The sequence below is a fragment of the Mauremys mutica genome, chromosome 15 (assembly GCF_020497125.1).
Source record: "Mauremys mutica isolate MM-2020 ecotype Southern chromosome 15, ASM2049712v1, whole genome shotgun sequence".
In the NCBI taxonomy this organism is placed as follows: Eukaryota; Metazoa; Chordata; order Testudines; family Geoemydidae; genus Mauremys; species Mauremys mutica.
Window position 1 is genome coordinate 19406985 of NC_059086.1, and position 11839 is coordinate 19418823.

The 11839-nt window shown below is 57.9% G+C and overlaps 1 protein-coding gene across 1 annotated transcript; it reads left to right on the forward strand.

Annotated features, from left to right (window-relative positions):
• The first annotated feature begins 1437 nt into the window (after window positions 1-1437).
• LOC123350092 (flt3-interacting zinc finger protein 1-like) lies at window positions 1438-3916 on the forward strand. The gene is made up of 2 exons (XM_044988459.1): window positions 1438-1563; window positions 2306-3916. Exon 2 carries the CDS (start codon window positions 2330-2332, stop codon window positions 3746-3748), a length of 1419 nt encoding a protein of 472 aa, XP_044844394.1. The 5' UTR covers window positions 1438-1563; window positions 2306-2329; the 3' UTR covers window positions 3749-3916.
• The last annotated feature ends 7923 nt before the right edge of the window (window positions 3917-11839 follow it).

Sequence of the window (11839 nt, forward strand, 5' to 3'; positions counted from 1 at the left end):
TGGGGAGGGTGGGCTGCAGCGGGGGGACTGGCACCAGGGCCAGGCCTCTTCCTCCTCTTGTCACGGTTCAGGCAGGGCACCGCTGCCAGGCACTGCCACAGAAAGCCAGGCGCCAGGAGGAGCTGGAGTGCAGCGTCTGCGCCAAGCCCTTCTCCCAGGTCTCAGGCCTGCAGTGCCACCGTGTGATCTGCACTGGGCAGCAGCCCTTCCGCTGCCACCTGTGCAGCAAAAGCTTCTGGCACCTGGAGCAGCACCACTGTGCGCCCTGCGGGAAAGTTTTCCGTGAGTCCAGTGACCCGCTGCACCACCAGGAGGTGCACGGCTGCCCAGCTGCGCTGCCTGCAGAGCCACCAGCTGCGGCACACCCAAGCCGGGGCCCCTGCCTGCCCCGCAGACTCCCAGGGATGCCCTCCCAGGAGGCCTGAGGGACAGAATCCACAAGCCCCCCAGGGGAGGTGGTCTCTGACCCCTGGGAAAGGGAATCTGTGACCCCTGGGGGAGGTGACCTTTGACCCCTAGGGCAGCATGCCCCGGGTGGGGGTCTGGCACCCCGACTCCTAATCCAGGGCAGGTGGAGGGTCTGGGGCGCCCCACAGTAGCCTGGGCTCCCTGAGCAGCTCTTACCAATTCCCCGCTCTAGCTTCCGGCCTGGGCAGGGCCCCGGAGGGGGAGCATTTGGAAAAGGTCACCCCAGGTGGCCCCTGGCGGGTGCAGCAGAGAACGTAGTGACTGGCCTGTGTGCGGACGCCCCCCCCCCCCCCCCGCCGCAACACCACAGCCCCTCGCGAGATAAATGAGCTGTGAATTCAGTGTCTGTGCCAGTCTTCAAACGATGAGGGGAAGGGGGTGGTTGGTTCAGGGGGGCAGGGACTGGGGATCAAGGCCTCTCCCCTCTAGGGGGCACCGGCTCCCATCCGGCCCCAGGGCAGGGACAGGCTGGCTCAGGGGGGTGGGGACTGGGGCATTGGGCCTCGCCCCTCTTTGCCCACAGTCAAGATGGCTTCTCTCAGCCTGCCCCTCGTGTGGCCCACAAGGGCACCTCCAAGGGAGCCTCTCGGAATGTTTTATTTCCCTGCCCACAGTAAAGATGTTGCCTCTCCTCTGCTTCCTTTTGCCCACAGTAAAGATGGCTCCTTGCCCATCACACCCCCCCTGCCCACACTCAAGATGGCACCCCTCTCATTACATCCTCCCTGCCCACAGTCAAGATGGCGCCTTTCTGACTACACCTCTCTGCCCACAATCAAGATGGCGACTCTCTGACTACACCCCTCCCTGCCCACAGTCAAAATGGCGTCTGTCCTAGTCCCCTCCCCTTTGCCCACAGGCAGGATGGGGGTAGGGGCCTGGGCCTCGGCAGGAAGTGGAGCTGTGGGGGGAGCGACGGTCCCATTGGGTCTCTCTGTGTCCAATCAGGGCGCTGGGGGCGGGCAGTGGGGGGAGGGGACGACGAGGGGCGCAGCCTAGGCCCCCCTCTTCCCGTGGGGCCGGCAGCCGCGACCCCCCGCCCGGGGCGGAAGTGACGAGCCCCGGCTGCCAAAATGTCGGCGCCCAGAGGGAGCTGTAAGTACTGGGGGGGCGCCCCCCCCACCGGGGACTGGGGGAGCACAAAGAGCCAGGAGTGGGGAACCCCCAGCTCTGGCTCCAGCCCCCCTGCTCTAACCACTGGCCCCCACTCCCCTTCCAGAGCCAGAGAGAGAACCCAGGAGTCCTGGCTCCCAGCCCCCCTGCTCTAACCCCTAGACCCCACTCCCCTTCCAGAGCTGGGGAGAGAAGCCAGGAGTCCTGGCTCCCAGCCCCCCTGTGCTAACCCCTAGACCCCACTCCCCTTCCAGAGCCGGGGAGAGAACCCAGGAGTCCTGGCTCCCAGCCCCCCTGCTCTAACCACTAGACCCCACTCCCCTCCCAGAGCCAGGGAGAGGACCCAGGAGTCCTGGCTCCTAGCCCTCCTCCCCCCCACCCCTGTTCTGACCACTGGCCCCCACACCCCTGCCAGAGCGGAGGAGAGAACCCAGGAGTCCTGTCGTGCCCCCGCCAGTCACAGGAGGTTTCTGCTGGCTGGTGGCCCGAGCGGTTATAAATAGAGGGGCAAAGCCAGGGCTTTGGAATTAATCTTCTTCCTCTGCCTGGGACGCTGAGAGCCAGGTAATGGGGATCAGGAGATTAACGAGGCCTGCGGGTTTATAATGGTCTGCGGGTAATTACCAGTCCCCTGAGCCAGGCTGTCCCCACCCCAGGGCGGGATCGGGGCCAGCGCCCCCTAGAGGGAGTATCACTAACTCGGCTCCTGTTTACGATTTCCCAGAGGTGTCCGTGGGACCCGGCGGTGATGGAGCTCTATGGCACTGATCTGCCTGGGGGACTGGGCACCGGCTGGGCAGAGGAGCCTGGGCAGCCCCCGGGCCGGGCGCCTGGCACCATCGAGCGCATGATCCCGTGCTCGGACCCGGAGGACGGCCCCGACGGGCTGGCGCCGACCCCACTGACGGACAACGGGGCGGGCGCCCGGGTGCCCTTCCACTGCTCCGAGTGCGACAAGAGCTTCCGGTACCGCTCGGACCTGCGGCGCCACTTCGCCCGGCACACGGAACTCAAACCCTTCCAGTGCCCGCACTGCAGCAAGAGCTTCAAGCACTCCTTCAACCTGGTCAACCACATCCGCAGCCACACCGGCGAACGCCCCTACCGCTGCACCGTCTGCCCCAAGGGCTTCCGCGACTCCACCGGCCTGCTCCACCACCAGGTGGTGCACACGGGCGAGAAACCCTACTGCTGCCACGTCTGCGAGCTCCGCTTCTCCTCCCGCAGCAGCCTGGGCCGGCACCTTAAACGCCAGCACCGCCCTCCCCCTGGAGGGGGCGCCCCCGAGCCGCCCAGCGCCACCCGCTGCCTGGAGCGCCTGTGCGGCCAGGGGCGGGCGGCCCCCTATGGCTGCGGGGCCTGCGGGCGCCACTTCCGGCTGGCGCCCGAGCTGGGGAGGCACTGGCTGGCTCACACCGACATCAAACCCTTCAAGTGCCCCGACTGCGAGCGGGACTTCAACGCCCCCTCCCTGCTGGAGCGCCACAAACTCACCCACGCCAAGGACCGGCCGCTGCTCCTGCCCTGCCAAGGCTGCGCGGGCAAGGGGGCCCCGGGGCAGCAGGCGCCGCAGGGGCCGGGCTGCCCGGCCTGCAAGCCCCAGGACACCCGCCCCCTGGACAGCCTGTACCAGTGCGAGTGTGGCACCTTCTTTGCCAACGCCGGCGCCCTGGCCGCTCACCTGGCGGCCCACACGGGCGAGGCCTCCTTCGCCTGCGGCATCTGCGGCATGAGCTTCGGGGCCCTGTCGCCCCTGGAGGCCCACCAGCTGAGCCACGCCATGCTGCTGCCCCCGGAGGGCGCCCCTCAGCCCGTGGCGGCGGGGCCTGTGCCGCCGGCCGGCGGGGAGCTGGAGCGCCACCTGCTGCCCCGGCTGGAGCTGCGGGCTTTCCCCGCCCGGCCCGGCAAGAAGCTGTACAAGTGCACGGAATGCGAGAAGTTCTTCCGCAGCCCGCGGGACCTGGACCGGCACGTGCTGGTGCACACGGGCGAGAAACCCTACCAGTGCACCGAGTGCGGCAAGTTCTTCCGGCACGAGTGCTACCTGAAACGGCACCGGCTGCTCCACAGTGGGGAGCGCCCCTTCCAGTGCAGCGTCTGCCACAAGGGTTTCATCACCTTCAGCAACCTCTCCCGCCACCTCAAACTGCACCGTGGCATCGACTAGCTGGGCGGGGCCCCTGGCAGCCCCGGCCGGCCTGCGCGTCCTGCCTCCCACCTCTGGCTCTCCCTGCTGGCGTAGCCACGGGCCGGCGTGTTCTGCTCGGGTGCCCTCTCGGTGCTGGGCTGCGCACATAGGTTTGTAATTGCAGTGTATTGTAGGGTCACTCATGAGTGCTGGGCTGCACAGATTGGTTTGTTATTGTAGGGTCTCTTGGCAAGTGCCAATTTGTTATAGTAGGGTCTCTCTGCATATGCCAATTTGTTTTTGTAGGGTCACTCGAGCACTGGGCTGCACAAATCGGTTTGTTATTGTAGGGTCTCATTGCACGTGCCGGTTTGTTTTTGTAGGGTCTAAATTCAAATGGCAATCTATTGCTGTAGAGTTACTCATGAGCGTAAGCCAGTTTGGTTATTGCAGGATCACTCGTTAGTGCTGGGTTGTACACAATGGTTTGTTGTTCTAGGGTCTCATTGTACACGCTGGTTTGTTATTGTAGGGTCTCACTACATATGCTGGCTCGTCATTGTTCGGTCCCTCTCAAGCTTGGGGCTGCACAGAGAGTTGTTATTAGGGGCTGGTGGGACTGTGTGGGCCAGTCTGTTCTTGCGGGGTCTTTTGAAAGTGCTCAGGCAGTTGTGCGCCCTAGGCTAGTTATCAGCCCTGCCTTTGCTTCCGCGGGACAGAAGACCCAGCAGTCACGTAGACGGAATATATCTAGGGATTCTGCATTGAGACTACTGACTCCCCCAGCCTGCACCGCCCGGCATCCCCACTAGGGGTCTCTGGGCTCAGAGGGACCCTGGCACTGCCCCAGCCTGCGCTGCCCGGCATCCCCACTAGGGGTCTCTGGGCCCAGACTGAGCCTGGCACTGCCCCAGCCTGCACCGCCCGGCATCCCCACTAGGGGTCTCTAGGCCCAGAGGGACCCTGGCACTGCCCCAGCCTGCGCTGCCCAGCATCCCCACTAGGGGTCTCTGGGCCCAGAGGGACCCTGGCACTGCCCCAGCCTGCGCTGCCCGGCATCTCCACTAGGGGTCTCTGTATATCCAGGGCCATAGTGTCTCCTGGACGCTCTCCCTTCCTGCATTGCTCTGCTCAGTGGTTTTGCCCTGTGTGCCCCCATCTTTCCCCTGTGACCCCCCTGTCATGGACCCTCTCATCAGTTCACACCAGCTGGGGGTTTGGCCCCATGGACTCAATGGAGCTATGGCCCATTGACCCCAGCTGGGGGTCTGGCCTCATTGACTCAATGGAGCTGCGGCCATTGACCCCAGCTAGGGGTCTGGCCCCATGGACTCAATGGAGCTGCTGCCATTGACCCCAGCTGGGGGTCTGGCCCCATGGACTCAATGGAGCTACGGCCCATTGACACCAGCTCGGGGTCTGGCCCCATGGACACAATGGAGCTACAACCATTGATCCCAGGTTGGGGTCTCGCCCCATGGACTCAATGGAGCTATGGTCCATTGACACCAGCTAGGGGTCTGGCCCCATGGACACAATGGAGCTACGGCCCATTGACCCCAGGTGGGGGTCTGGCCCCATGGACTCAGTGGAGCTACGGCCCATTGACACCAGCTGGGGGTCTAGTCCCATTGACTCAATGGAGCTACGTCCGATTTATTCCAGTTTATGAATCTATCATCTGGGGAGAACAGAATATTGGAGCCACGAGGGGCATTTCAAGGCCGTGGCTGAAGGCTGCCTCAGAGACTAGGCGAGGCCTTTAACATCCAGACTCAGACCCAGTCAGAGCAGAAGGAATCTCCAGGTTCTTCCCGGCACCGCGGTCCGTGCGACCCCGACCCAGGCAGCCTGAGCTGCCACATTGTCCTCCAGCCCTTGGGGAGGCATCGGCTTGGATCCCACCGCTAACACCAAATCCTTAGTGATGGCCAAGCCCCCTTCATATGCACGCACATCCTAGTCCGCGCCGGCAACTGGAGAACCAGCAAGCCTGGGAGCTTGGCTCCAGCCCTGCCCGTCTCCTCTAAGCCTAGAGCGCAGAGGCTGGAAACAGAAACGACTCCAGGATGTGGGGGTGTCACACAGGCGCCCCTCCCCCAACCTTCCACGTGCCCTCTCACCCGGCTATGTCCTTGAAAAGATGTTTCTCTCCCATTGCACGCTTGTGTGTTATTGTAGGGTCTCTCGGTTGTGTGCTCCACGCCCTTCGATTATTGTAGGGTCTCTAAGAAATGCCCAAGGTCACGCTTGTTGTTATAGATTCTCTCAGGAGTGCTGGGGCTGCATACACCCCTTCGTTATTGTAGGGTCTCTCATGTTGCCGAGGGTCACACTTGTTATTGTAGGGTCATTTGCAGACGTTGCCAGTTCAGTCCCACAGGGGAACTCCTGTGCTGCAGATGCTGGTTTATTATTGTAGGGTCTCTCATAAACACATGGTTGCCCACACTGGTTTGCAGTTGTGAGATCTCTGCTGGGCACTAGGCTGCAGCCACTAGGGCTTGTTATTGTAGGGTCTCCTCAACGCTGGGTTGCACACAGCAGCTTGTTATTGTGAGGTCTCCCAGGAGTGCAGATCTGCGGACGCTTTGCTCAGCTGCAGAAGGGTCACGGCGCTGGTTTTGAGGGGAGGGGAGACAGATGCCGGAGCCGGAGGTGGGAAGAGAGTGAATCTCAGATTTTGGATTGCCCGGGCCTCCCCTGTCCCTTGGCTGAACGGGGAATCCCCTGCATGTGGTATCCCGCCGTGGCGCCAACTCTAGTTCCCAAGAGCCAGAGCCCCGGTTTAAAAGAATCTTTTTTTGGTTTAAAATAGTTTAGCGTCGTTTTTTTCTCTCCCTTTGTTTGTAAAAAATCCCCCAAATTCCCCCGCTGAGAAGCTCGACGCTGAAAAACCAGAAAATAAAAAACCTCTTTCTCCCTCCTGACCAAATCCCGGCTTTTATTTTTTCCGGATGCCAAAAACTGGCGGGGAGGGTGTGGGGGACGGGGACAGGCCCCAAGATTGGGCAGGACTCCCTGGGACGTCTGCTGCTTGTTCTTCGGGTCAGCAAATCCAGTCAGCTCACCCCTTGTCAGATCACCCCGTTCGAAACTGATCAAAACCCATCTTCAAACCAGAGAGGCCGCTTGCCCCCTGCTGCTCCAGGACCTCACTCAGTTTCTGGTTAAAAACTGCCTTTGAAATGGACCCACGGCCCATTTGCTTTGGGCCTATGCTGTCCTGCAGCTTCGCTTGCTCTTCTCCCTGCCTCGTGGCGACATCCGGCGGTTTAGGCTAAACACGTCGAGCTCTTTCACTCTCTGCTGCTACGATCAGCTCTCCCGTCGCCCGATCCGCGTGTGGGTTTTCCGAACAAACCCAACTTCAGTTCGAACAGCAGCTCCTAAAATGAAATTGCGGTGGTTAGAGACAACATTTGATACACATTTTTTTTTCCCCTTGATTATGATCTAGTTGTGGATCCACCAGCCGTGTCGCTGGTTAGCTTACCGAAAAGAAGATCGAGCGGTGATTTGGTTACCGTTACCTTCTGGGAGAAACACTACCCGTGTAACGGGGTGGTCTGTGCCCTTTAAAGGGATCTGGGCTCAGCCCAACCCCTGTTCCATGGCCTGGCTTCCTTCTGAACCTGAGCCGCTGGTCACAGTTCAGGGCGCAGGGCACATTCCTGGTGGAAGTAGAAATTCATGGAGTTTGCTGCCATCTTGCTTATTTACAAAGTCCTGCTTCTCTGAACACAGGGCGGACCACGAACGGGAGCGGTGTCTGAGCGGGCTGCCCCTCGACAACAGACCCTGTAGCGCGCTCTCTAGCTTTTCCCACGTCCTGCGCCATGCTCACGGGCTGCTGCGTGGCAGTCTCGCTTTTCCGCCTCCGAGGCCTCTCTGTTGCCAGGATCCGTGGCCACGTCTACGCTACGGGCTTTGGCTGATGCCCCCGGTACGGCGGCGTACAGCCAATGGTTGCATATTGCTCGGGCGCTCGGCTGCTGGCGTCGGCGCTGAGGGTATGCACCGGGAGCCCATGCCTAGTGCGCCGCGGAGAGGTGGCACAGGGGTGCCGCACGTTGCCGTCTGGCTCGGTGCCTCGTGGGAACCTACCCAGAGATCTCAACTTTCTCCGTCTCACAGTAACAATATAGGCAAGGGTCTGGGACAGAAGCAATGTCAGAAGGAGGGCTCAGGGGAGGGGGGGCTCCTGATCTCAGCCCAGAAAACCCCAAAGACACCCCCTTAGGAGGACTAGGCTTGAGCGGCTAAAGAAGAGTTTTGAGTGCTGTGAAAGACCCTGCAAATGAGGACCTTGTTCTCAGTTCTCAGGCCGGGGAGGAAATTATTGCAAGAACCGGAGCGAGCTGGGGGGGTGTTTTTGGGAAGAACACATAAGTTATTGGTCTCAAAAGTCGATTGGGTGATATTTAATGCTCTGTGCTATACAGGAGGTCAGACGGATGGTCCCTCCTTGCGTTAAACTATTAATCTCTTACCTGCCTTCATCTGTCTATACACCTTCCTGTTCTGCGTTTGGAAAAAAGCGGGATGACGAATTCACATGTGACGGTGCTAGGGAAATGTTTGCTATTCCCTCAATAACTAGCATTTTAAATGACAGCTAGTAAAGGCAACCCATTTGCAATCAACAGGCCCAGACAACTTGCACCCAAGAGTGTGCAAAGAATTGGCCGAGGCGCTCGCTGACCCATTAACAAACCTGCTGAAGTCCCTGAGGACCGGGAACAAGCGAATGTTGTGCCAGTGTTTGAAATGGTCAATTGAATGAACCGGTTACTTGTAGGCTGATTAGCTTGGTATTGATCCTGGGTAAAATCATGGGGAGGCCAATATGGGACATGGTCAGTGTAGAGAACGATAGGAGCTAAGAGCCTAGCTCCTGTAGATCACTTTCCGTCAGCAGATCCCAAAGCGCTTAACCAAGGAGGGCAGCATTATCTTTTCCATTTTAAAGGGGGAAACTGAGGCAGAGCGAGGGGCACCGTGATTTGGCCAAGGCCACCCAGCCGGCCAGTGGCAGAGCCAAGATTTGCTGAGTGTCAGTCCAGCGTCTTGCCCGCTAGACCACGCTGCCTGCCCCAAGTAACGTCAGCCACGGTGGTTTTAGGGAAGTAGCGAATCCAGTTCCCCGAGAGGCGGTAGCACGGTCTGCATGGGGGTTGACATACCCCAGCCACTGCCCAACATTAAAGGATGAAATGAGGTTTGGTAGCCAGAGCCCTCGGCCCTGGCCAACACCCCACTCCAAATCCTTCTACCCTTTGATTGAAAGCTCCAGGAACCAAGGAGAGACAGGTTGAAATGTCAAGTATTAAACAAGGCTTCCATCTGCACAACCTCCTTCGTTCCTTGTGGCCAGCCTGGAGAAGGAAAAGCCGCCTCGTCTGACCGTCTCTTCGAGGGTAGTAACAGGGGAAAGAGACATGAACTCAGCTGGGCTTGCTAAAGTCCAACCCTGTTAGGGTGCAGCTGGAGCCGGTGGAGATGTCGGCTGGATTTCTGGCCCGGTTCGGTCGGGACAGCTCTCAGGATTAAGATGAAGAAGGTCTGGGGTCCCAGGAGTCCGGGGGGTTGGGTGGGGGCCGCCGTGATGGTGGAGCTTGCTCCAGTTGCCAATTTTTCTCCCCCTCCCCCAAATTTCTTTCTATAAGGACCTCAAAAGGGAGTGATGGGCGGAACCGCCCATCTCCATATTTGTCCACCGGTTAGGCCTAGTTCCTGACACCACCGATTTCTCATCCCACACTTCCGTTTACCAAGCATGATGTTAACACAGTCTCTGAGTTATAGCAGGTGGCCTTTTGTTCTGGACTAATTCAGTCTTTCCCTGTCCCTTTCCTACCTTTTCCCATCAGCTTTCGTTAGTAGAGGTTACTGTGGCATCTCATGACCCGTCACAGACGCTTTATAGCTGATCTCTCAATTAAGGGAAATCTGTAGGCCCAGGGATTCCAAAATAATACAGGTTTGGTTGGTAAAGTAGCTGTCCTGACGTAATACACTTAGGCTGCTGTCTGGCTTAATACCATCTGCCGCGCTGCTTAAAAACCAGTGAGCGCTGTCTGAAATCAACACCGCCCCTATCAGATGGGTTCAAAACTGGCTAACTGATAGATCTCAAAGAAGACGAGCTCTGAGAGCTCGAAAGCTCGTGTGACGGAGCAGGGAGGGGGGCGGATTGACCTGGGAATGTTGCGGGGGAGTTTTATTGGGACTGTCTGCGTTGATGATGGGAGAGCAGGGGGTGACTTCACTTGAGGGATGATACCTGAGCATGTAACCTGAGCCCAGGAGAGAAGTTGTGGCCAGGTGATGCCTTTTGCCCAGGAAACTGGACAAAGGCTGGAGGAGGAGCCGGGGGGAGGCTGGGTGAGATGGCTGGAGGGGATTTCAGTTTGGAGCTGGCTGGGGAAACGGAGGGAGTCCCAGGCCTGGGGTCTAAGTTCCTTGCCCCCCCAGAGGGATCTGACTGAGAGGTCCTGTTTGCACCTACAAGCTCTGTTTTGGGCTGTGCTCCTGTCATCTACTAAACCTGTTTTGCTGGCTGGCTGAGTGTCACGGTGAATTGCAGGAAAAAGGGGAGTGCTCGGCCCTGACTCCCCCGCACTCCGTGACAGCTCGTCTCTCTCACCAACAGAAGCTGGTCCAATGCATGATCTGAACTCACCCGCCTTCTCTCGCCAATATCCTGGGACCCCCCCGGCTTGAACAACGCTGCGAACGCTGCCCGAGTTGGACAGGGTTCAGAAAAGGGCTACAAGAAGGATCAAAGGTCTGGGAAATCTGCCTTCAAAAGAGTGGCTGATGGAGCTCAATCTCTTTAGATTCATAGGTACTAAGGACCGCGGGACTGGTCCGACTGCTGGTATAACGAGGCTGGGCGCAATTTGATTTTTATTTTTTTATAATTTTGGTGGAGAGCATCACTGTCTGTTCTGAAGCCGTTTTTATTTCACTTTTACCCATTTCTACATCAGAGGGGTCGCCGTGTTAGTCTGGATCTGTAAAAACAGCAAAGAGTCCTGTGGCACCTTACAGACGAACAGACGAATTGGAGCGTGAGCTTTCGTGGGTGAATACCCACTTCGTCGGACGCGTGTCCGTTTCTACATGTTCAGAGTTGCAGGTGTTGTGCTTAAAGTCCTGCCCAGGATCTTTTCAGGGGAATAAGGCAAAACGCCACATTTATTAGTAATACATGTATTAATGAACACTGTATCATATGCATATGATATATCACACACACACAAGCACACTCCATCTTGTTATTGTTAACTGCACTGGCCAGATGAGTTAGATGGGGGAGGGGTGGAGCTGGGCTTCCGCCGATCCGGATCGATGCTCCGATGTTGATAAGACAAGACCCCTCCCATTTATAGCAGCTTCCCTGTTGTGCAAATCTGAGTCTGTGTCCCTTGGTCCTTTGTGCTGCTTCCTTCTGGGTTGGTTGTCCCAATGCTGCAAAGAGGCTGTTTCCAAAAGAAGGTGCTGGCTTCTAACCCCCAGGCCGTCAGTATGTCTGCTCTTCTTCAATGATTTAATAACACGTTTGATTGTCCTTGGGTCTGGCTCCCAGCCCCTCTCCAAGGGTTGCAGCTGTCCGGAGGTGCTGCCTCACCCCTCGTTCATTCAACAGGGCAATTGATTAAGGGAGTGGGGGGGGGGGAGATCTTATTCTACCCCCTAGCAAAAAGACATTTTTCTTCTAAAAGCAGCAAAGAGTCCTGTGGCACCTTATAGACGTTTTGGAGGATGAGCTTTCGTGGGCGAATACCCACTTTGTCGGACCGTATTCACCCATGAAAGCTCATGCTCCAAAACGTCTGTTAGTCTTTAAGGTGCCACAGGATTCTTTGCTGCTTTTACAGATCCAGACTAACACGGCCACCCCTCTGATATTTTTCTTCTACTTTAACTATCCCTAGGGGCTGTAACATTATACCCAGGCTTAACACAAAGTTTTCTAGAAGTTTTTCTACATAAGGATCTGATACAAAGTTCCTATATCAAAGGACTTGATACAAAGTTGTATGAAAATAGCTTAATACAGGGCTATACGAAGAAGCATAATACAAAATCATATGAAAGTTAAGTGAGATGCTTAATACAGAG